This window comes from Dipodomys spectabilis, unplaced genomic scaffold (assembly GCF_019054845.1).
Source record: "Dipodomys spectabilis isolate Male_0828 unplaced genomic scaffold, ASM1905484v1 ptg000107l, whole genome shotgun sequence".
NCBI lineage: Eukaryota > Metazoa > Chordata > Mammalia > Rodentia > Heteromyidae > Dipodomys > Dipodomys spectabilis.
This window is the reverse complement of record NW_024870784.1, coordinates 3676576-3702144: the sequence shown is the minus strand read 5'-3', so window position 1 is coordinate 3702144 and position 25569 is coordinate 3676576. Positions and strand designations below refer to the sequence as shown.

The window sequence follows — 25569 nt, the reverse complement described above, 5'->3', positions numbered from 1 at the left end:
GGTTTTCTGGTTGTTAATTGGAGATAAAAGTCTCATGTACTTTCCTGCCTGGGCTGGCTTTGAACTGTGATCCTCAGACCCCAGTCTCCTGAGTAGCTGAAATTTTCGGTGTGAGCCACTGGCGCCCGGCTTCCTTTTACATCTTTTTATAGAAACAAAATGTTCATTTTGCCAGGCACTGGTGGCTCATGTGTGTAATCCTAGCTATTCAGGAGGTGAAGATCTAAGAAAACCAGTTCAAAGCCAGCCCAAGCAGGGAAGTCCATAAGATTCTTACCTCCAATTAACCAGCAAAAAGCTGGAAATTTGGCTGTGGCTCAAATGGTAGAGTTCCAGCCTGAAGTAAAAAAGCTAAGGGACAGCACTCTGGCCTCAAGTTCAAGCCCCAGTAATGGCACTAAAAAAAGTTGTCACTCTATTAACCAAAATTCAGTGGTCTAGAAAGGAAAAGATACTATAAAGGTTAAATATATGAATGTCACAGTAGTTTTCATTTCATACACACTCAATATTAAATTACAACACTGACTTTATACTGATCTGTTATATAGTCTATCATTCAGCTCCTGAGCTAACCTATCATTAAGCATGAACTAAGTAGTTATATCAATGTTCTTAAGTAGTTATATCAATGTTCTATCAGCAGATGAGGATGAGGAAACATAACACCATACTGTGCCTTTTTTTTAAAGCAGGGAAATCCTTTTAGGCGCCACATAAAACGATTATATATAATTTTGAAAAGGACCTTCCTATATCTGAGGTGGGATACATGCAGAGGCTGCCATCTATGTCCTGATATCTACCGTTTTTCTCCTTCTTCCTCAGTAAAAGAACCCTTGAAGAGAGACTGCGTTGTCCAGGCACCCATTTGCCAGATGAAATCTAAGCAACCACTCTCTTTCTCCCTCCTGTAGCTTAGAACATAGATGTATTGGCTGACCTAAAGAGACACCCCAGTCACAGCTGCACCTTAAAAAGCAAAGCAACAATGCAAAAGTGGCCCAGATATCAGGTAACTGTGGAGCTGCCACTTTGGAGGGGTATAATGCCAGTTGTGCACATCTAATCCTAACAATGATTCATCTGTAAAATCGAGACATTAATACCTATTTGTGTAAAGTTATCAAAAGGTATGCTTACAGTGAATGCAATGTCTAGATACTCTGAGTACCTAAGTGTCTAATAGGGATGACAGTGGTATTCTGGTATACTAGATATTGATATTCTGTTCACTGGAGGCCACTAACCATACTTGGTCAAATCCTACTATTTTTCAGCAATCTTTTCAATATACTGTAAGACCCCAATATGTCAGGATATGTCCCTATGCCCCCAAAGAGGCCCACTCCCCAGTTTAGAACAGAATAGTATTAGGATTACTGAAAGTATTCTAATGCAGAACTGGCACTAAACATTTAAATGGCTGTGTGGATGCTATGACTTACCTCGCTTTTATACTGGTCCCTCTCGATAGTGCACTTGTCCAGCTGTCTAAATACATCATCAAGCTGCACAGCCATTTCATCCATCTCACTTTTACTCTCACTGTTAGAACAGTGACTGCATTCAGCCTTTATTTGTTGCAAAGTACTACACTGGTTTTTTAGCCTTTCTATTTCCTCCAAAGCTTGCTGATACTGAGATACTATAGGGTCTGGACTTTCAGATTTGCCATTAATACTGTCAAGTAAAAAGACACTGTCAGTTTCAGTAGACTGATGGCAAGTTTCCTTCTTTACATATTTGTCATTCATTTCCAGTATCCTCTGTTGTAACACCTTGATTTGGTCAGTAAACACATGACACTGTCTCTTATAATTATCTTTTTCCTGGGTAACTAAGTGTAGCTCATTTCTCAGTTCTTGCAACTGGCAGCCAATGTCATCTGCAGACTTACTGATGGTTTCCTGGGCCTCCTGTATCTTTGCTTCAGCATCTACACAGGTGGGCAGTATTGCTAGATCATTTCCTGCCCCTATCTCATCTTCAATAGCCTCTTCCTTTTTGACAACTAAAGTTGGTGCTTCAGTCTGGGTGGCTGCAGCAGTACCCTGATCACACTTATTTGTTGAGCTTGTCTGCCCACAAAGTTCAGTACAGCCCACAAGCTGAAGTGCACTTTGTTCAGTGTGACTCTGTTCTGGCTTAACTTCAATGTCATGATCTACTGCAGGTTTGGGAGTACTGTTTTCTTCTAAGATGATGACATCTTCATCATCATCAACTTTGAAAGTTGAATTTTCAAATGTTTGGTTATTCAGTCTCCGATTCTTTGAATTCAAAATTGGTGAACGAGGAGAAAATCGCCGTTTCAGGCTGGAAAAAAAGTTTATACGAGATTATAAAATGTGAATATTGAAGACAACCAGAAGTTATCAATCTAACAAACACACTACTGTAATAATTATATAATTATCATGAGATTCTAGGAAATACCATTGTTCACTTTAAAAAAAAAACTGATACTATAATTTGAACTTTTGCTCAGTTGGTGCTCTTACTTGAGCCATGCCTCCAGCCAGGCCTTTTGCTAGTTATTCTGGAGAGGAAGTCTCTCATACATCTCTATCACGCTGCCAGTGACCCGGATCTCTGCCACTTAAATAACTAAGATTACAGGCAGGAACTACTATTTCTGTCCACATTCACTGATCAAAGGAAAAATTTATAAAGTAAACCAATATTTGCTAACATTTCATCTACAAGTTCTCTGACTCTAAAATGGACTCACTGTTTTCTTCATTCTCATAGTTTCTTATAAATTTATCACGAGTACTGTGTCTCACACTGGTAAGACACCTATACTGGTTTGCTAGTTGGCCTTATGTGCCAGCCTTCTTGGTGTCAGGATTCACTTTCCATGAGTTTACTGTCTCATACTGAGATGGCACAATCTCCCACAGTACCTTCAGAAGGGAAGAGAGGACTAACAAATGTGAAATTCTCCAAAATGAAAACATCTTAAGCCAAATATGGTGCTGCATGCCTATAATCGCAACACTAGGAAGCTAAGACAGAAAAAGATCATAATTTCAAGGTCATAGTGAGGTCCCTGAACTTACAAAGGAACAAAAGCCAAGGACTGGTGACTCACACCTGTAATAAGAGCTACTGAGGTTGAGATCTGAGGATTGCTATTCAAAGCCAGCCCAGGCAGCAAAGTCCATGAGATTTTTATCTCCAATTAATCATCTAAAAATCACAAGTGGAGCAGTAGCTCAAGTGGTGGAGTGACTGTTGTAAAAACTTTCAAACTGGAAACTATTTTCTCAAAAATTTTAAATATAAAAAAAATTAAAATATTTTGATTGTTACAGGTAATTCACACTTTTCCTCCCAAAGATTTCTATTTATTTTATGCTGTGTAAAGTTGTGACAACAGGTGTTGGAATGCGTATTTTTTATTTAGAGATACTCTACAGGCAGTGGAAATCAATTTTATTGTATTAACTTCTCTTCACCTAGTTCTTGTTCCCAATTTCCTACTCTAAGACTCCCTTACTCAGATGCTGTCCTCTTGGGACTGCTTTTTTTTTGGCCATTGGGCTTGAACTCAGAGACTGGGTGCTGTATCTGAACTCTTTTTGCTCAAGGCTGGCGCTCTACCACTTGAGCCACAGCGCCACTTCCAGCTTTTTTTCTTTTTGCTTATGTGGTGCTGAGGAATCGAACCTAGGGCTTTGGCATGCAAGGCAAGCTCTCTACCACGGAGACACCTTCCCAGCCCTCCCTAAGACTTTTTACATTTATGCCAACTAGAATCTCCTTCAAGTGTGTTCCTGACACACACTGTCTCATGAAGGTTTTATCTGGCATCCACAAATAGAAAAACCAAATTTTGACCACTAACTTGGACTCAGGTTCAGCCTGGGGTGAAATTCGCTGGTTGCTCATGAGTCTTGTTGTGTAGGGACTTGCTACTTCGGAAAGATGTCCTCTTGGCACACTCTCCTTCACAGAAGGAAAGCTTGGGCTGGAAACAGGGGGTGTCCGAAACAGCAGGTCAGCATTGATCTGTAGGAGAAATAAGAATGAATCTTTAGAAACTACTTTAATAGGACATGCCTTAAACAAAAGGTAAGACTGTAATCCCCCTACTTTGACTCTGGAAGATATTGAGAAATATTCTAAACATGTAAATGACCAAGAATCAACATAACACTGAGCCAAATGGGCCTGCCTGTGTGCTAAGAGTGGGTTTCCATTTTTAAAGGAAGCAGAACAAAGCAAAGACCATACAACAGGAGTGTATGAGGTCCACAAAGCCCAAACAGCCTTACTATGTAGGACTCATCAAGACAAATTTAAAAACAAATTTTTCTATGAGAAAAAACCTGAACATAATTAGTTATAAAAGCACTGCCTTGGGCTGGGAAGGTGGCTCAGTGGTAGAGAGCTTGCCTTGCATGCCTGAGGCCCTGGGTTCGATTCCTCAGCACCACATAAGCAAAAAGAAAAAAAGCCGGAAGTGGCGCTGTGGCTCAAGTGGTAGAGCGCTAGCCTTGAGCTAAAGAGCTGAGGGACAGCGCCCAGGCCCAGAGTTCAGGCCCCACAACCGGACCCAAAAAAAAAAAAAAAAAAAAAAGCACTGCCTTTTGCATGGCACCAGTGGCTTATGCCTGCAATCCTAACTATTCAGGAGGCTGAGATCTAAGGATCTTGTTTGGAAGTGAACCTGAGCAAATCTGCATCTCTCATCTCCAATTAAACAGCAAATAGCCAGAACTAAAGGCATGGCTCAAATGGTAGAGTACCAGATGTGAACACAAAAGCTAAGCAAAGCATAAGGCCTTGAGCTCAAGCCTCAGTAGCAGCACACTATTAAAAAAACCAAACAAGATACTACCTTTAAAAATGAACTATACCACTTGTGGGCAGGGGAGGAGGAAACTGGAGAACACTAAAGGATGGGGCAACATTGTCCAAGAAGAACCGTACTCATCACCTGATTTACGGAGTTGTAACCCCTCTGTAAAGTACTCAATAATAATAATAATAAATTTTTATAGGCCATTTCCCCACCTGTTTTCACCCAAAGCTATACTAGAAAACATTTCAGCATAATCATAACCAAACATACACTTCTCACAGCAGAACAAAACTTCAAAATTATTTTAGTACTTATTATATGCACACAGTTCAGCTGGAGATTTTTTGGGTATTGTGCTAGGGTTAAACTCAAGGCCTTGCATATGCTAGGCAAGCACTCTACCACTGAGCTAATTCCCTGCCCCTAGGTTTTAGCTCGAGCTTGTTTCAATCTTGCAAGCATTCTGGTCCGTTCTGAGCTCTATGATTACAAGTATGCACTACCACACCCAGCAGCCAAAGCTCTGTAACACTATCAAAGAAATGTAAAGGTCAGGTTGAGTAGCCAACAAAGGGTAGAAAAATGGCTCCCTGGATGCTCCTGAAGGACATAGTTCCTTTTGCCAGTCATGGGGCCTCAACTCTGGGCCTGGGCGCTGTCCCTCAGCTCTTCAGCTCAAGGCCAGTGCTCTAACACTTGAGCCAAAGCGCCACTTCCGGCTTTTTCTGCTTAAGTAGTGCTGAGGAATCGAACCCAGGGCCTCATGGATGCAAGGCAAGTACTCTACCACTGAACCACCTTCCCAGCCCCTACCTTTTTTTTTTTTTAATGGTGGCACTAAAGATCTAATCATAGGCCTTGGGCTTGCTAAGTGCTCTACCACTTGGACTAGACCTTGGGTCTTTGTTGGTGATGTTTGTTTGCTTTTAGAGTCATGAGTACAAATCCTCTTCAAACTTGTCTTCAAACTTGTAATCCTCCAGCTTCCTTCCAAGGGCTGAGATTACAGGCATGTGATACCACACATAGTTCTCTTAACAATAAAATTCTTTGGGATTTTTTTGGGTCGGTGGTAGAGCTTGAACTCAGAGTCTGGGCATCATCCCTGAGCCAGTACCCTACCGCTTGAGCCAAGCACCACTTTCGGTTTTCAAGTGGTTAACTGGAGATCAGAGTCTCACACGGATTTTTCTGGGGTTCAAACCTCAATCCTCAGATTTCAGCCTTTCTGAGGACGATCTTGTAGGATTAGAGGTGTGAGCCACCAGTGCCCAGCTAACAAAGTTTAAAAGATGACACTCAACCAAACAATACAACTAAACAGTATAACTAATAGTTAGACTATTAGTCTAGTCTAGTCTATTAATCTAAACTAACAGGTTAGAAATTAAGAGTTGGGGAGGAAAAAAAGGGCAAGAGGGCTACAAAAAAAGAGACTGTAAACCTGAACAAACAAGGTTCTTGTGATTTGTTATTTAAGTCCAAAACTTTAGAATTCAGTATTAATTAACCTAAATACTACAAAAAAAAAAAAAAGACAGAAAGTTATAAAATGGAAGACTTAATTACCCGAGGAATCAGTTCTGGTTGTCTGATTCTGAATCTGTCCTTGTTGCTTTAAAAGAAAGATGAGAATGAACACACACACACACATATATATATATATACATATATTTATCTCATTATTACTTTTCAATCCTTTGTTTTAGGGCCATCACTACCAAATTACTCAGATTTGCACACTGACCTTTACTTACAATCATTAGCAAGGCAAACCCCTAGAGGAGGAAATCTATAAAAAGTTCTCATGTTTGACAGAAACTTTCAATTTCCACAGCCTTGAATCTCAGACCTTTGAGTTAGGAAATCACACAAGCTTCTCTTTACTTCTTATAGCACTTCTCATTACTTAAAGAACCATGCACTAATAAATTTAAAAAATAAAAGAACAAAACCCACACAATATGAAGATTCTTGGTGGACCTGGACTTAACCAGAGTTCCCAAAGCTGATCTTTTCCTACCTACTTTGTCTATTCTTTTCTTTCACACCTTTACTCTAGTTAAGCTGGACACATCACTTGCTCCCTCTAACACTCTTACTGTATTTGTCCAGTAAAAAGTATTGCAAAATGGACTCCTTATGAACTTGTGATTCATATCTGTCCTCCCCCACACCCCCCCCCAGCCATTAGAAATCCCTCTGTGGAAACTCCTTATGAGGCTGGATTTGCAGCTAATATAGCAACATCAACTTTTTTTTTTGTCAGTTGTGGGGCACTGTCCTTCAGCTCTTCAGCTCAAGGCTAGTGCCCTACCACTTGAGCCACAGTGCCACTTCCGGTTTTCTGGTGGTTCATTGGAGATGAGTCTCATGGACTTTCCTGCCCAGGATGGCTTTAAACCGTGCTCCTCAGATCTCAGCTTCTTGAGCATCTAGGATTACAGGTGTGAGCCACTGGCACCAGGCAGCAACATCAACTTCTAAGTGGCAAGACACCATCAAGTCCTCTTGCAAGAGTGTGTGCTCCTAAAGGGAGCACTGAAATGGTTCATCTATCAAGGCTCAAGGCACACAGGGTAAGTATCTCACTGATACAATAAACACCGAGCTTCAACCAGCAGCTACTCAAAGCACAAGAAAATAGCATTTGCTGTACTACATCATCCTTTAATTAATTAGCTTAGTCTAATGTAAGAAACATCAATTAAACTGCCAACATTTTTGCCAACATTTTGCCAAATATTTGAGATTTGGGTAGTATCCTTGTTGTATATTAATTCCTTACTTACCTCTTTTTGTAAGTTTTTTCATAAGTGGGATGTACCAAATCCTCATCTTCAGGTTCTTCTGGAACTTCACAATTTCTAGACAGAAAAATCACAAGGGAATAACACATCGCCCTGGCCTACTCATACAGCTCAAACAATACTTTTCTGCCTTTCCAAAAAGGGTACTCCCAACTATATGGTACCTGAACTGTGGGTCAGGGTTATTGGAGCAATACCATTTTTCAGGAAGTTGATCTATCCCATCTGGTAATTTTCGCCACTTTAGACAAGCATCACATTGAACCCATGTCTGATCAGGACGCTTCCTATAACAAACACATGAACAAAATACAATCTTAAATACTTCACCAGGTTTTCTCTAGAGTATCTGCTACATAATACCTATAATTACGTTCCTGAAAATTCTATGATAACCACATTTATTATATACATCAACTTAAAATTTTAAAAACCATTTTGGTTTTCTTCAAAAGGGCAAAGTCACACACCAATACAAACAAGGCAACTTAAATGTTTTGATTAAGGGAACACTATTAGGGCTGGGAATGTGGTTTAGTAATAGAGTGCTTGCCTAGCATGCATAACGCCCTGGATTTGATTCCTCAGTACCATATAAACAGAAAAAGCCAGAAGTGGCGCTGCCACTCAAGTGGGAGAGTGCTATCTTTTTTTTTTTTTCTTGTCAGTCGTGGGGCTTGAACTCTGGGCCTGGGCGCTGTCCCTCAGCTCTTCAGCTCAAGGTGAGCGCTCTACCACTTGAGCTACAGTGCCACTTCTGGTTTTTCTGGTGGTTTATTGGAGATAGGAGTCTCATGGTCTCTCCTGCCCGGGCTGACTTTGAACCGCGATTCTCAGATCTCAGCCTCCTGAGTAGCTAGGATTACAGGCGTGAGCCACCAGCGCCCGGCAAGAGTGCTATCTTTAAAAGAAGCTCAGGGACGGGGCTGGGAAGGTGGCTCAGTGGTAGAACGCTTGCCTTGCATGCGAGGCCCTGGGTTTGATTCCTCAGCACCACATAAGCAGAAAAAGCTGGAAGTGGTGCTGTGGATCAAGTGGTAGAGCGCTAGCCTTGAGCTAAAGAGCTGAGGGACAGCACTCAGGCCCAGAGTTCAGGCCCCATGACTGGACCCCCCCCCCCAAAAAAAAAAAAAAAAAAAAAGAAGCAGCAGCTCAGGGACAGTGCCCAGGCCTGAGTTCAAGCTCTAGGACTGGGGAAAAAAAAAAGAGGACACTTTAATTAAACTGGGCACTGATAGCTCACACATATTATCCTAGCTACTCAGAAGGCTGAGACCTGAGGATCATGGTTCAATCCAGACAAGTCCATGAGAGTCTTCTCCAATTAACCAGCAAAAAGTCAAAACTGGAGCTGTGGCTTGCTAGCCTGGAGCACAAAAGTTCAGGGACAGCACCCAGGCCCTGTGTTCAAGCTACAGAACTAGTACAAAAAGAAAACAGGTGGTGATGGCTCATCCCTGTAATCCTAGCTATTCAGGAGGGTGAGATCTGAGAATCATGGTTCAAAGCCAGCCCAGTCAAGAAAGCCTATGAGACATACCTTCAATTACCCACCAGAAAACTGTAAGTGGAACTATGGCTCAAAATGGTAGAAAGCTAGTCTTGAGCAAAAAAGCTCAGGGCAACAAAAAGGCCCCGAGTTCAAGCCCCACAATTGACTAAAACACAAAAAATTTTTAATAAAGTGAAGGGCTTCATACCTACAATTCTAGTTATCCAAGAGGCTGAGATCAGAATGACCCAAACTAGCTTACGCAATAAAGTCCTTGAGACTCCATCTCCAATTAGCCAGCAAAAGCCAGCTGAAGACATGACTCAAGTGACAGAGTGCTAACTGAAAGAAACTTGAGATTCTGAGTTCAAGGCCTGATACCAACAAATAATTAAAAATCAATAAACCAAGTTATGAGGGTATAGTACAGTGAGAGAGGGCTTAGCTAACATATGCAAAGCTTTGGTATTGATCCCCAATACTGCACAAATAAATATTTACATCCGGGGGTGGGTGGGTGTGATGGGAAGGGATGGTAAGGGGAAACAAAGGAGGAGGCAACAATGCTTAATAAGTACCTTGCCCATTGGGGCTGGGATGGTGGCTCAGTGGTAGAGCGCTTGCCTTGCATGCCTGAGGCCCTGGGTTCAATTCCTCAGCACCACATAAGCAAAAAGAAAAAAGCCAGAAGTGGCGCTGTGGCTCAAGTGGTAAAGCACTAGCCTTGAGCTGAAGAGCTGAGGGATAGTGCCCAGGCCCAGAGTTCAGGCCCCACAGCCGGACCTCCCCCCCCCCCCCCAAAAAAAGAACCTTGCCCATGAAATTGTAACCCCTCTCTATGGTATTTTCACAATAAAAAAAATTTACATTCCTATAAAACTACAAATTATTTTATAAAACATTGCTTCATGGGATTGCTGCTGTTAATATTTAAATCCTGGCAGAAATTTTTCATGCTTATAAATCCAAAATTGATATATTGAACAGTATCTTTCTTTTTTTTTTGGGGGGGGGGGGGTCTGGTTGTGGGGCCTGAACTCTGGGCCTGGGCGCTGTCCCTCAGCTCTTCAGCTCAAGGCTAGCACTCTACCACTTGAGCCACAGCGCCACTTCCAGCTTTTTTCTTATGTGGTGCTGAAGAATCGAACCCAGGGCCTCAAGCATGCAAGGCAAGTGCTCTACCACTGAGCCACCTTCCCAGCCCTGAACAGTATCTTTCTTATCTTTTACTCTATGTTGGTTATCTTTCCTTACCAATACATTTATGTAGTATTCACTCATTCATCAGATTCTTTTATTTTTATTGTGAAAATCTGTACAGAGGGGTTACAATTACATGGGCAAGATAATGAGTGCATTTCTTATCAAGCCCCTTCCCATCCCTTCCCACCCTCCCCCCTCATCAGATTCTTAGTATGTGTTAGGTGTGTTTCCAGGGCTTGCCAGGCAATGCTGTTAATTCTTACAATGCTCAGTGTTTAATTCAGACACCTGAACACAACTACAGCCTACACAATGATTATTCATACCAATGCTTCTCAAAATATAAGCATTTTTAGAATGGTCATATCTATGTATGTCATACATTCAGCTAAATATTGTTTATGAGTTCTGTATGTAATGCATACCTAAACCTTTTTTATTGCAGTGTGCTGATTGATATTGTACATTTCTTACTATGAGTAAGTTGTAAGTATATGAAACACTGTATGTATACTCTAATATTCTATCTATCTATCCTATCTATCTGTCTGTCTTTTTTTTTTTTGGCCAGTCCTGGGACGTGAACTTGGTCTGCACACTGTCCCTGAGCTTCTTTTGCTCAAGGCTAGCACTCCACTAGACTTGAACCATAGGGCCACTTCCAGCTTCTTCTTTTTCTTTGTCAGTTGTGGGGCTTGAACTCTGGGCCTGGGTGCTGTCCCTGAGCTCTTCAGCTCAAGGCTAGTGCTCTACCACTTGAGCCACAGTACCACTTCCAGTTTTCTGAGTGGTTTATTGGAAGATAAGAGTCTCACCATCTTTCCTGCCATGGCTAGCTTTAAACCTCGATCCTCAGATCTCAGCCTCCTGAGTAGCTAGGATTACAGGTGTGCGCCACCGGCGCCTGGCCGGCTTTTTCTGTTTATGTGGTACTGAGAAGTTGAATCCAGGATTTCATGTATGCTAGGCAAGCACTACCACAAGCCACTTTCCTAGCTCTCTAATATACTGTATCTTGATATCCACTATGGTGACTTGGTATTTTTTCTTTTTTTCTTTCTTTCTTTTTTTTTTTTGTCAGTCATGGGGCTTGAACTCTGGGCCTGGGCGCCTTCCCTCAGCTCTTCAGCTCAAGGCGAGCGCTCTACCACTTGAGCTACAGCGCCACTTCTGGTTTTCTGGTGGTTTACTGGAGATAGGAGTCTCATGGTCTCTCCTGCCCGGGCTGGCTTTGAACCACAATCCTCAGATCTCAGCCTCCTGAGTAGCTAGGATTACAGGCGTGAGCCACCAGCGCCCGGTGACTTGGTATTTTTTCTATATGAACTTACTGTATATCTTCAACTGGCAAGCTTAGAGGATATTCTGCATTTTTCTTCACTTTCATTTCATTCCAGTAATCATTGAGCTTTTCTCCTAATGCTGTTATTGTAAGCCTTAAAAAACAAAGTTGTAAAATGTCAGATCAATTCAAGAAAAAAATATTATGATTGAAATTTTTTTCAAATACAAAACAAATAATCTAGCAATGATTACATGGACACAGTGAGGAAGGAGAACTTTCAAAATGTGGGGTTAATAGACAATATTCAAAGTTAACAATCTTCTATAAGGATGCTCATAAGTTCCTAAGGCAAAGATAGTATTATCTAGGAAGTAAGACACAAGACAGTAACAGGGCTATAAGGAATACCCAGTACAGTACAATGGTGACCTAATATACATGAAGTTCTGAGTTCAATCCCCAGCATCATGAAAAATAAACATGAAGAGATAAATAGATAATAGATAAAATAGATGGACAGACAGACAAAAAAAGAGGGAGAGGATGGAGGGAAATGTGGGGGGTATGGTTGAAAGACCTAACAACAGCAATATGCTGGGTTTCTGTTGAGAAAGTACACTAGAGAACCATAGTCTCCTTATATTTGAAGTCTAACCAATAAACTTATAGGTTCAATTAAAATCAGAACTCAGCTTTTGTTTTTGAAAGGCATTGTTTCTAGTACATATAGTTCAAAACCACTTATGTCCTACGATTAAGACTTCTAAAGCTGGAAGCTCATGCCTATACCCTAGCTATTCAGGAGGGTGAGTTCTGAGAATAGCAGTTCAAAACCAGATGTAAAGCTAACCTGGGCAAACATCCCGAGACACTCTTATCACTAGTTAACCACTAAGAAGCCAGAAGTAGAGGTGTGACTCAAGTGGTAGAGCGCCAGCCTGATGGGAAAAAACAAGTGAGCCTGGTGCCAGTGGCTCATGCCTGTAACCCTAGCTAACTCAGGAAGCTGAGATCTGAGGATCACAGTTCAAAGCCAGCTTGGGCAGGCAAGCCTGTGATCTCCAATTAACCACCAGAAAAACTGGAAGTGGTGCTGTGGCTCAAGTGGTAGAGCGCATGCCTTGAGCTGAAGGACATTGCCCAGACCCAGAGTTCAAGCCCCATGACTAACCCCCCCAAAAAAAAAGTAAAGTGAGAGGGCAAGGCCCTGAGTCCAAGCCCCAGAAACGGCACAAAGAAAAAACTTACCAAGTGTTATTCTGTCTTAAGAAAAAGCTCATGAGTTTAGTTTTTCTATTGAAAAATTTTTATGTATTTTTTTTATTTAAATAGTTGTACAAGGTTTCAACTCAACATGTCGGTCTGAGTAGAATGCATCTAGGAGTTTTCTTTTCTTTTTCTTTGGAGTTGGTCCTGGAGCTTGAACTCAGGGCCAGCATTCTACCACTGAAGCCACAGCTCTGCTTCTGACTTTTTTGGTGATTAACTAGAGATAAGAGTCTCACAGACTTTCCTGCCCACGCTGGCTTTGAACCATGATTAGCTAGGTTAACAACAGATGTAAATCACCAGTGTCCATTGAGTTTTCTCTTTTTAAAATTAATTTGGAAGCCAGGCACCAGTGGCTCACGCCTGTAATCCTAGCTACTCAGGAGGCTGAGATCTGAGGATAGCGGTTCAAAGCCAGCTCCAGCAGGAAACTCCGTGAAACTCTTATCTCCAATAAACCACCAGAAAACTGGAAGTGGCACTGTAGCTCAAGTGGTAGAGCACTAGCCTTGAGCTGAAGAGCTGAGGGACAGCGCCAGACCCAGAGTTCAAGGCCCATGACTGACAAAAAAAAAAAAATTAATTTGGAGCTGGAGGCATGGCTCAGTAGAGAATAGCTTTTCAAAGTCAGGCTACCTAATCACCCACACCAATTTGGAATTTAGCTCCCTTGGCTTCATTATCCTTTTCATACGTTGGTGGATGGCATTTGCCATTAGAGCAATTGATAAAATGAAGTAGTGTTAATGTATTAGTTTTCTGGTTGTTTTTGTTTTTGAAGGAGGATAAGTTGAGACAAGGTCTTGACACATAGGTCCCTCCCCCTCTTTTTCTTTCTTTTTCACAGTTGTAGTGAAAAGTCTAATAAAGAGAGTAAGCTCAGGAGAGTGAGCAGCAGAACCCGGAAACCAGTTGTCTTATCTTGGGGTCAGGAACAGGCTGTTTTGTATTGTGCCTCCCCACCTTCCTCTCCTCCCTTCTGGCTATTTGTTAGATGGTGATTAGTTTATTTGAAACAAGCCAGACCATCCCCTGGGTGGTAGCCTGTAGGAGGGCTGCCCTACTCTGTGGTAGGACCCAAGACTCTTCCCTGGGTAGTCTTGCTATGCTATCTTGGGCTGCCATTGAACTTGTGATCCTCCTGTTTGCAGAACATTAAGGAGTATGTGTGAAGCTTGAGCCACTTTTTTAAATGTTTGGATTTAGAAGGCGGGAAATTCTCTCAAAACCGATTCAACTTTAAAGGAATGTGGCCATACTATCTTAAAAGTATGAAAATCTCATGCTATCCTGTTAATGTTTTTGTTCATAGGAACTGGAATGCCTTCATTTTCCATTTCTGAGCATTTTTATTTTCTTTTGTTTCTTCCCAAGTTTTTGGTGGTGTTTTTGTTTTTTGCCAGTCCTTGAACTCAGGGCCTGGGTCATATCCCTCTATATGTTCGAGGCTAGCGCTCCACATTTGAGCCACACAGTGGCAGTTCCAGCTTTTTCTGTGCCCAGATCTTCCCTAGTTTTTCCATGTGTTTACAGACTATTATTAATCTTATCAAAGGCTTTTTGAGAATGTCAGTCATCCCTTAATCCTGTCCAGGTTCTGGACTGCTATCCATCTAGAGCTCCTGCTATGTCCTCTACCACCAGCAGCCCACAACTTCCAGAAGCATCTTCTACAGTTCAGGCATTGGGCTGGCCTTCTTACTGACTGTAAGTTTACTATGGAAATATTTCCATAAATCCTGTAACTTCTAAGCTAATCTTTTTTGCCATCTGAGGGCATCTTATATTTCACTTTACAAAATTATGAGTATATGATAGGAAAGTGGTTAAGGGGCTTATATAAAACACATTTACCTTCTTCCATCTTAGGAAATATAATACATTCCATTCCATCCAAGTAGAATTTTGTTGTTTATTGATGAAGCACAATGCCTGGTACCCCATTTCTTAAGAATCTCAGTCACAGCTGGACGCTGGGCTCTATAATCCTTTGCTACTCAGGAGGCTGAGATCTGAGGATCATGGTTCAAAGCCAGACTAGATAAGAAAGTCTGTGAGGATCTTGTCACCAACTGACTACCAGAAAACCAGAACTGGTACTGTGGCTTTAAGTGGTAGAACACTAGCCTTGAGCAAAAGAGCTCAGGGCCCCAACCCAAGACTGGAGTTCAAGCCCCACTACTAACAAAAAATCTCAGTCACAGCTAGGCATAGTGGCTCATATCTATAATCTTAGCTGCTCTGGAGGCTGAGATCTGAGGATTATGGTTCAAAGCCAGCCCAGGCAGAAAAGTCTGTGAGATTCTTATCTCTGATTAAGCACCAAAAAAGCTAGAAGAACTATGGTTCAACTGAAAGAGCACTAGCCTTGAGCACAAAAATCTCAGGGACAAGCCGGGCGCTGGTGGCTCACGCCTGTAATCCTAGCTACTCAGGAGGCTGAGATCTGAGGATCGTGGTTCAAAGCCAGCCCAGGCAGGAGAGACCGTGAGACTCCTATCTCCAATAAACCACCAGAAAAACCGGAAGTGGCGCTGTAGCTCAAGTGGTAGAGCGCACGCCTTGAGCTGAAGAGCTGAGGGACAGTGCCCAGGCCCAGAGTTCAAGCCCCACGACCGACAAAAAAAAAAAAAAAAAAAAATCTCAGGGACAGTGCTCAGGCCCTAAGTTCAAGCCGCAGTATCAGCACCAAAAAAAAAAAAAAAAAAAACTCAGACATTAATAGTTAACATACCTGTACTCATTAGTATAGTCAAAATCTTGCTTATTGTGAGTTGGCTTGAGGAAATTGCACTCTATAATTCCAACTACTCCAACACCCATGTTGTTTGCCTGAAATAACAAAACAAAATTAGCGTTTTCAGGATAACTCGTGATGCTCAAAGTACCCTTCAACAAAGTCTGTATAAAATATTTTCCTGTATATTCCCATATTCAATATATAGCCATTCAAACAAATATCATCATCATCATCGATTTTATACAAAGGGAAAAGATATCACTGTATTAGGATGTGATTTCTTAGAGGAGCCACAAATAACTCGGAAAAAAAAGTTTAAATGCCATACTGATGTTTAAAAAGATCAACATATAAAAGTCACAGGCAAAACAATGACCAAATAACATTATTCTAATTTGTTTAAAAAGCAAAACATTTTCTTTTCAAATATAAGGCTTACCCGCAACTGACATCCAACTTTTTCATATGCTTTGATGAGTCTATTTCGGTGATACATCATTATCCCATAGTGGTCTTTGTTTCTGCAGTTGAATCCAAAAGTAATTCGAACTGTTCTAGTCTTAAAAAGTTAAGGAAAATTCTGAACACAACCTCCCACTCCCTTCCAATCATCATTGCTAGTTCACTATGAGAAAGCCCCAATGCTCACAGAAAGGGTCAGAATCCCTAGTAGGATGAAAGGGGAAAGGGAGGAAGGTTAGGCTTTACTGACATCTTAGCAGCACAAAATGAAGGATACTAAAAATTTAGGTCGATAAACATCACGTTCGATGTAGGCAAGACTCTTGGAAACTAGCTGTGTCTTCACTTTCTGTCCACGTAAGATGATCTGCATTCTTGGCTTTAGATATAATATACTGCAGTAAGCCTGCAAAGAAACAGCAATATTTGTCCTTTCAAAATAATGATCTAATGATCTAGCTAGGAGCTGGTGGCTCACGCCTGTAATCCTAGCTAACTCAGAAAGCTGAGATCTGAGGATCGAGGTTAAAAAGCCAGCCTGGGCAGGAAAGTCCATGAGATTCTTATCCCCAATTAACCACCAGAAAACTGGAAGTGGCACTGTGGCTCAAGTAGTAGAGCGCTAGCTTTGAGCTCAAGAGCTCAGGGACAGGCCCCAGGCCCAGAGTTCAAGCCCCACAACCAACAACAACAACAAAAAAAGATCTATAGATTTGATTTGCTCAACATACTCAGATGTGATGGTAAAAATGCTATTAGCCTGCGTTAGTAACAGACACATTAACTCTTCAATAAAATAACAAACTAGCTCAGTGTTAAAATGTGTACTAAGCAGTAGCTCATGCCTATAAACCTATCTACTCAGGTTGGCTAAGATCTGCTGGATCACTGTTCAAAGCCAGCCCAAGCAGGAAAGTCTGTGAGACTCTTATTTCCAATTAACTACCAAAAAGCTGGAAGCAGCGCTATGGCTCAAGTGACAGAACGCTAGCCTTCAACTGAAGAGCTAAGGGACAGTGCCCAGGCCCAGAGTTCAAGCCCCACAACCCAAAAAGGAAAAAAAAAAGTGTATTTAGCATGTGAGCTCAAGGCTCAATCCTCATCACCAAAAAATAAAATACAGAATGCATATAAAGCTGTACTTCATGCTACTGTGACTATTTTTCATTAAAAAATAAATGTAGGAAGTGGCGCTGTAGCTCAAGTGGTAGAGCGCTCGCCTTGAGCTGAAGAGCTGAGGGACAGCGCCCAGGCCCAGAGTTCAAGCCCCATGGCCGACAAAAAAAATAAATAAATAAATGTAGACAGACACAATAGCTCACACCTATAATCTTAACTATTTGAGATTAGGAGCATCCTAGTTATAAGTGAGCTCAACCGAAGTCTACCTATCAGACTTCATCTTTTGGTTGTGTGCTTGCCATACCAGCTATGTAGGAAGCATAAAATAAAATTATTGCTCAGCCTTGGTATAAATGTAAAACCATCTGAAAACTAACTAAAGCACAAGGAGCCAAAGAAGTGGGTCACGTAGCAGAGTGCTTGCCTGCTAAGTTCAAGACCTTGAGTTCAAATGCCAGTTCTGAGAGGAACAAAGTATTAGCTTTAATAACGTGGTTAGTAAAAATGGTCTTTAGTAACAGTCTACTGAAATAGCTATTTAGATACTGACGTTTTCAAGTGAAAAAAAATTTTTTGGTGTATGATTTGTATTTTTAAGTACAAAGGACAACTTTTTACATGGCAATTGAATATTGACAGATTGATATTATTACCTATAATCATTTTATTTAGGTAAAAATAATTAGCAAGAGCTAATATAAACAAGATTATGTAAGATTGACAATGAAAAAAATCTAAATAATGCACTAATATTTAAGCAAAGTAGGAAGCACAATGCTTTTTAAAAAGGGAGTTGTGGACTGGGAAGGTGGCTCAGTGGTAGAGCGCTTGCCTTGCATGCATGAGGCCCTGGGTTCGATTCCTTAGCACCACATAAGCAAAAAGAAAAAAAGCCAGAAGTGGTAATGTGGCTCAAGTGGTAGAGTGCTAGCCTTGAGCTCAAGAGCTGAGGGAGAGCACCCAGGCCCAGAGTTCAGGCCCCACGACCGGACCCTCCCCACCCCACCAAAAAAAGGGAGTTGTGCAGGTTGAGAAGGTGGCTTAGTGGTAGAGCGCTTGCCTTGCATGCATGAGGCCTTGGGTTCAATTCCTCAGCACCACATAAAGCAGAAAAAGCTGGAAGTGGCACTGTGGCTCAAGTGGTAGAGCACTTGACTTGAGCTGAAGAGCTGAGGGACAGTGCCCAGGCCCAGAGTTCAGGCCCCACGACCAACAGGAAAAAAAAAAAAAAGGAAGTTGTGGCCAAACACATTAAAATATTCAGATAATTAAGAAACTTGACCAAACTCCATGATCTAAAACATAACAACACAAGATGCTCTTTGGTGTCTCCCTCCATAGAGTGAAAACTGTGAAGAGAATGCACTATGTAACTCAAAGATGAGATTCAACAAAACTAAAATGTCGGCAGTCCCTCCTCCAACCAGATTTCCAAAGAAATGGTGTTTTGTCAGTTATAAAATTAATTAATGATATTTTAAAACATTATATGTGCCAGGTACCAGTGGTTCCTTCCTGCAATCCTAGGAGGTTGAGATCTGAAGATCCCAACTGAAGCCAGCCTGGGCAGGAAAGGTCCCGAGACCCTTATCTCTAATTAATCACAGAAAAAGCAGGAGGTGGCACTGTCATTCAATTGGTAGAGTACTAGTCTTGAGCAAAAAAGCAGCTCAAGGACAGTGCTCCAGGTGCCCTCAGGACTGGCAAAAACAAAACAAAAAACCTAAACCTCCAAATCTGGCTTTTCCATGGTTAATATGAGTTTCAAGGACTTTTCTTCCCAGTTTGACCTCACATTAATTTGATTCTTGTCTGAGATATTTTCTTCCTTTTTTTTTTTTGTCAGTCATGGGGCTTGAACTCTGGGCTTGGGGGCTGTCCCTCAGCTCTTCAGCTCAAGACGAGCGCTCTACCACTTAAGCCACAGTACCACTTCCAGCTTTCTGGTAGATTATTGGAAGTAAGAGTCTCACACACTTTCCTGCCGGGGCTGGCTTTGAATCATGATCCCAATCTCAGCTTCCTGAGTAGCTAGGATTGCAAGTGTGAACCATGGGTGCCCAGCCAGATATTTTCATTGCGACATCACTGGCTGTCTGTAACAGGACGCTAGTATTTCCATGACTTATGACTCTCTCTTCCAAGAAGACAGATACATACCCTCAAGGAATAGTCACTCTCAGGGGCAATTTGGTCCATCCTCTCTTGCTTCTTGTATCCTTTTTTTCCTGCTATCTCATCTAAATCCTCAGGGATTCTGATATCATATTTATCCTTTTCAAAGTCAAATTCTGTTGCATTTTTGTAGCTGTAAAAATAATTTTTAAAGGGAAACAAAATTTAACTTTGCATCAGAATAAAGGATCAAATACCAAGTCTTTAGGAGGGGAGAAACCAAATAAACGAAAATTAACCTAAAAAGCTGAGTGCTGATGGCTCACACCTGTAATCCTAGCTACTAAGAAGGCTGAGATCTGAGGATCAAGGTTCAAAGCCAGCATAAGCAGAAAAGTTGGTGAGTCTCTTATAACCAATTAAACACCAGAAAACCAGAAGTAGAGCTGTGGCTCAAAATGGTAGAGCTCTAGCCTACCTGAGCAAAAGAGCTCAGGGACAGAATCCAGGCCCTGAGTTCAAGCCCCATGACCCACAAAAAAAACAAACAAACATAAAAAGACCTAAACACAACAGACTTCCTGGGGGGTGCAAGGTGCAAAGTAAGCAAAGAGAAAGAAAAGGAATCAGAAAGATCATATGACCTAGCATTTACACCGTTGGACATTTTATCTTAAGAAAATGAAAACTGTATTCCCACAACCACAGTACAAGACTGTTTGTAGCATTGCTTGTAGTAGCACTCAAGTGTGAACCCAGGCATACTTTCACCAGGTGAATGGCTAAACCCAACTGAGTCTGTCCATATGCTACTAGCGGAAAAAGTAAACTGATACACATAAGGAACTGGATATACCTCCGGAGAACTAAAGTAAAAAAAAAAAAAAAAGTTCTACTTAGACAACATTAAAGTAACAAAATTACAGAAAAGGGAACAGTTAAGAGGCAGCCAGAGACTAAGTGGGGAGAGGAAGAAGAAAGTCGGTGAGTCCATGAACAAGAAAGATGTCTGTGGTGAGGAACATTTCTTGTTTTGACTTCATCTATGACAATATCCTGTCACTGTCAGGTTGTTGTTGTTTTTTTTGTTTTGTTTTGTTTTATTTTGCTCATTTGATTGCTGTTGTTGTTTTGGTTGGTTGTGGGGCTTGAACTCTAGGCCTGGGTGCTGTCCCTCAGCTCTTCAGCTCAAGGCTAGCGCTCTACCACTTGAGCCACCGCGCCACTTCCTCCTGTCACTGTTAACAGACTATTGTGATTATAGATCTACAGCGGGTTATCCCTGGGAAAGGGCACATGACATTTCTGTATTATTTCTTAGAATTACACATGAGTCTGCATCTCAAAATAGAGGTTAAGAAAATTAATTAATAGGGCTGGGAAGGTGGCTCAGTGGTAGAGTGCTGGCCCCGCACACGTGAGGCCCTGGGTTCAATTCCTCAGCACCACATAAACAGAAAAAGCCAGAAGTGGCACTATGGCTCAAGTGGTAGAGTGCACCTGTCTTGAGCTAAAGAGCTAAGGGACGGCACTCAGGCCCAGAGTTCAGGCCCACAACCAACAAAAAAAAAAAAAGAAAAAAAGAAAATTAAGGGGGGAAAAAAAAAGTTTAATTTTAAATTTTTTAATTAAAAAGAAGAGCTTAGTTAAGAAAAAAAGGTTTCGAGGAGGATGGTTGGAATAAAAGAAAAGAGAAAATTAAAGAAAAAAGTTAACTGAAGAGGACAGAAAAAAATCCAAGTTTTAAAGTTTTTTAGGCTTACCATAATTTATGCTTTATTTCAATGGTTCAGTATCTTAACCTCTCACTATTATACATTAATCCTAAATGTTAAAGTTCTTATTTGCAAGGGCTTTGTTCCTCTCATGATGAAGGACTACACATTTTAGGAAGACAAAGTTCTCATCTGTGTTTCTTTTCTGACCAGGTGCTCATGCTTAGCTTTCAGTACAAACAAAATGGATAAAGATCTCCCTCTTAACTCATAATCTGCACTGGTTGGGGCTTGAGATTTTTTCACTTTTTTGTTTTAGAATAGAGTGAACAGAATGCTATTTTGGAGACAAAAATGGCAGAAACAGGAACTTTTTAAATAGCAATATGAAATACCTCAAATTGAAGTCAAAGTAGCTGCAATAAAATGCCCTTGGAAAAGACAAATTACTGAATGTGCCCCAAACGGGCACCTCTCTGCACTTTTCTATGTGATAAGGGGTCAACATGGTGAAACCAGTCCTGTAAACGGTCAACAACTAGCTGAGGTCTACATTTACCTTCTAAGATTCCAAATGATGATCCTTGTCCCCTTCTTACCCATAATAGCATCAAGTTCTGCCAGTAATTTCTGCTCTGTAGAAAACAGAGAATGTTCCAGAATTGCAGCAAGGCTTGCTTTTGATTCTGCTAAGTTAATCATCTGCTGTATGTCCTTAGTTAAAGAATGATAACCAACATACTTTGCACAATTATAGTACAGAAACAACTGTAATAAACATTAGAAGAATTATTTCCTAAATTAAATGGCAGTGTGTTTCCAAAAGAACACCAAGGATAGTAAGTAGCCAGGTACAGTTGCCCATCTCAAATCTCAGATACCAAGGAGACTGAGGTAGAAAGATTTTAAGTTTAAGGCCAGATAGATAACACAGTACGATTCTAACTTGACATTAAAACAGAAAAGGGGGCAGCGACTTCATTATTATTTCTATTTTATTGCTTTCTAGTACACTTCATGAAATTTTACAGAAGGCACTTTAAGTTATCCTACATTTCATTGTCATTAAGGAAAACGTCCAAGCCAGAACAGAAACTGTATTAGTCTACAATTAGCCTGAAACGAGAAGAGCTATAAGCTAGTGTGGTGGTATGAGCCAGATGTGATAGTCCACACCTGTAACCCCAGCTACTCATAGGAGGCTGAGGCAGGAGGATAATTAGTTTGAGGACACTGTGGGAGCATAGCAAGAACCTATGTTCAAAGGAACAGACAAGAGCTATGGAAATAAACTGTTTTGCAGTATTGGGAATGGAACTCAGCATCTTACACACCATAGGTAAGCACCTGCCATCACTGAGATGACATCCCCAGCCCTGAAACAGAGAAAAGGTCAAATCTTCAGCTTCAGGTGTAGGGTAAAGGCAGTGGACAAAAATTAGAATATATCTGGTTAAAACCACAAGAATTTGGTTGGGTATAGTGGCACCAACTTCTAATTCCAGAATTTGGGAGGAAGAGGCAGGAAGACTACTACTAGTCTGAGACCAGTTTGGTCCACTGGAAGAAACTGTCACAAAAAAATCACTACTGCCAGGTGCCGGTGGCTGTAATCTTAGCTACTAAGGAGGCTGAGATCTGAGGACTGCGGTTGAAAGCCAGCCGGGGGCAGGAAAGTCCATGAGACTCTTATCTCTAATAAACCACCAGAAAACCAGAAAGTGGCGCTATAGCTCAAGTGGTAGAGTGCTGGCCTTGAGCTGAAGAGGGACAGTGCCCAGGCCAAGCGTTCAAGCCCCACAACCACCACCACCACCACCAACAACAACAACAAAAACAAACAAACAAAAAAAATCACCACCATTACTATAAAATATAAAAAGTTGAAGGAAGGCAAAAAGATGAGGTGTTCAGAATATATATATATTTTTTTCTCTACACCTTTTATTTCAAAATCAAAAAAGGATATGGTGCTTGTTGAATGCCACAATTGGAACAACAACATGTTCTGCTTTTATGACTTCCAGGTAGGTCTGAGATAAGAAGCCCACACTCATACTTTCTCCATTTTTGGTAAAAACGATTGCATCTTTACCCAAACGCATAGAACCCGACTTGAAGCCATTCCCATACAATCCAACTGGGACATGACCATTCATGGTAACTTTGTCACTGAAGCCAAAGCTAAAAAGAAAGATACGAAAAAAAAATTAACATCTATCATACTCAATTTTTAATTTTTTAATTAAGTGTCATTACCAAGTAAGAAGCCTGAGTTCAAATGATGACTTCACTTTTGCTGACTGTATAATTGGTATATTACTACCTTGATGTCTTCCCCATTTCTGGATTTTTGTTTGTTTTTTGGTTGGTTGTGGAATCTGAATTCTGGGCCTGGGCGCTGTCTCCCAGCTCTTCAGCTGTAGACCAACGTTCTACCACTTGAGCCTCAGCCCCACTTCCGGCTTTTTCTGCTTACATGATGCTGAGGAATCGAACCCAGGGCCTCATGCATGCAAGGCAAGCACTCTACCACTGAGCCACCTTCCCAGCCCCTCTTCCCCATTTCTGAATTATAGGAAATCAATTCTGCATCACCCAGACACAGAATTTCGGGTAATTACATAGGAGCTCATTGCCTGGCACACACAGATAAAGGTATGAGTTATCATCTGGGCTCCTAAGAGACCTCTGAATCTCTTCCTCTAGATAAGAATAACCCTATTGTTCTCAGTGGCCTATGCACTGTGATCAGTGATGGGTCAATGTAACTTTCTGACAGTGTAAGGAATACTTTAGTGACAGCAGAAGGACTCTGTGCCTAAATTCCCCCTCTACCTCTACCCTGTATACCTGTCTGTATTGGTTCTATTCTAGGCACATTTGACTTACACTGACATCCTGTTTTAACACTAATTTCCACTCATGAGTAAATGGCTATGTAACGACTGGAAATGATGGAATGGTAGAATGTAAGACATAGAGAAGGGTGAGGAGAATAGTGGGACTGCCTAACAACCTGCCCAGCCTCTCCCAAGTGTGGTGCAGTTTTACATACCTCAGCATTTTATGCAACTTATCTGGTGTCATACCATTCCCGTTATCAGTGAATGTCAAGCATATACGGTTATTTATCACAGTTTTGTCAATCCATATCTGTTTAGCATTCACATCAGGATCGTAAGCATTATCTGGAGAATAAATGATTTTGAGAAATTTTGAGTTCACATTCTAAAGAAGAGTAGTTAGTTCAGAACAAATTTTAACAAGCAACAGAGTATCATATTTAATCTTACTTTTCAGACAATTTTCAGGAACCCCTAAGGTAAAAAAAAACATAAAACTAGGGCTGGGAATGTGGCTCAGTGGTAGAATGCTTGCCTTGTATGCATGAGGCCCTGGGTTCCATTCCTCAGCATCACATAAGCAGAAAAAGCTGGAAGTGGCAGAGTGCTCACCTTGAGCTGAAGAGCTCAGGAACAGTGCCCAGGCCCAGTGTTCAGGCCCCATGACCGACCAAAAAAAAAAAAAAACCCACCATGAAACTAAACTACATTTAGTGACTGCAGAATTAACCCTTTCCAAATCCTTTCTGCCTAAGTAGGGAGCAAAGGCTGTTAACTGCCACAGTGAAGATATATATACTATCTCTGCAGAGATGATTAACAGGAGGGCCAGTCTGACTATCCTCAGGGAAACTGAGAACTTGGGTTTGACGGGGAAGTTACATAATAGTTACTAAATAATGAGAAGATAGTATCATAGCTACATGCACAGGTGGAAGATTCACCTTGCGGGAATGTCTATGATCATGGCCCTACTCAGTTTCACCAGTTTCTGTGGCTTTGCATTTCTGTCACCCTTACTGAACATATTCATTTCAATCACATAGTAAACAAAGAGATGAACTATAATAAAATCAAGTGGTAAGTTATCCAAATAACTTAGATAATTGAAATATATTTGGATGTTTTAAAATATAAATAATGGGGGCTTGGAATGCAGCTGAGTGGTAGAGTGCTTGCCTAACAGGCATGAAGCCCTGGTTATGATTCCTCAGTTATACATAAACAGAAAAGGCTCGAAGTAGCACTGTGGCTCAAGTGGTACAGTGCTAGCCTTGAGCAAAAGAAGCTCAGGGACAGGGCCCAGGCCCTGAGTTCAAGCCCCAGGACTGGCAAAAACAAAACAAAACATATATGTATGTATATATACTTGTATGTGTGTGTGTGTGTGTGTGTGTGTCTTTCATCTTTCTACAAAGCAGGCCTACATGCAAATCATCATTTTTTTTTTCAGCCATTTCAGGAAAAACTTTGTGGTTTTTTGTTGTTTTTATTTTTGTCGGTTGTGAGCACTCTGCCACTTCCAGCTTTTTCTGCTTATGTGGTGCTGAGGAATCGACCCCAAAAGCAACATGGAAGTTACAAGTAATCCTCTAGATTGATATAAAAATAAGAGCTGCAGTGGCATACCATACCAGAGTCACTATAAGTCTGGGTTTTTGTTTTTGTTTTACCCATCATGGGGCTTGAACTCTGGG

At 41.2% G+C, this 25569-nt stretch overlaps 1 protein-coding gene across 1 annotated transcript in view; it reads right to left on the bottom strand.

Annotated features, from left to right (window-relative positions):
• The window catches only part of Morc3 (MORC family CW-type zinc finger 3), a 44080-nt gene that overhangs the window by 3530 nt on the left and 14981 nt on the right, over positions 1 to 25569 (bottom strand). Inside the window, exons 3-15 of the mRNA XM_042687301.1 lie at positions 24085 to 24217; positions 22996 to 23210; positions 21586 to 21733; positions 19357 to 19504; positions 16352 to 16480; positions 16052 to 16171; positions 15607 to 15704; positions 11650 to 11754; positions 7788 to 7910; positions 7606 to 7680; positions 6383 to 6428; positions 3854 to 4017; positions 1449 to 2319 (exon numbers count right to left, since the gene is read on the bottom strand). Of these exons, the coding sequence (XP_042543235.1) occupies positions 1449 to 2319; positions 3854 to 4017; positions 6383 to 6428; positions 7606 to 7680; positions 7788 to 7910; positions 11650 to 11754; positions 15607 to 15704; positions 16052 to 16171; positions 16352 to 16480; positions 19357 to 19504; positions 21586 to 21733; positions 22996 to 23210; positions 24085 to 24217 (2375 nt within the window). The remainder of the gene's footprint in view (positions 1 to 1448; positions 2320 to 3853; positions 4018 to 6382; positions 6429 to 7605; positions 7681 to 7787; positions 7911 to 11649; positions 11755 to 15606; positions 15705 to 16051; positions 16172 to 16351; positions 16481 to 19356; positions 19505 to 21585; positions 21734 to 22995; positions 23211 to 24084; positions 24218 to 25569) is intronic.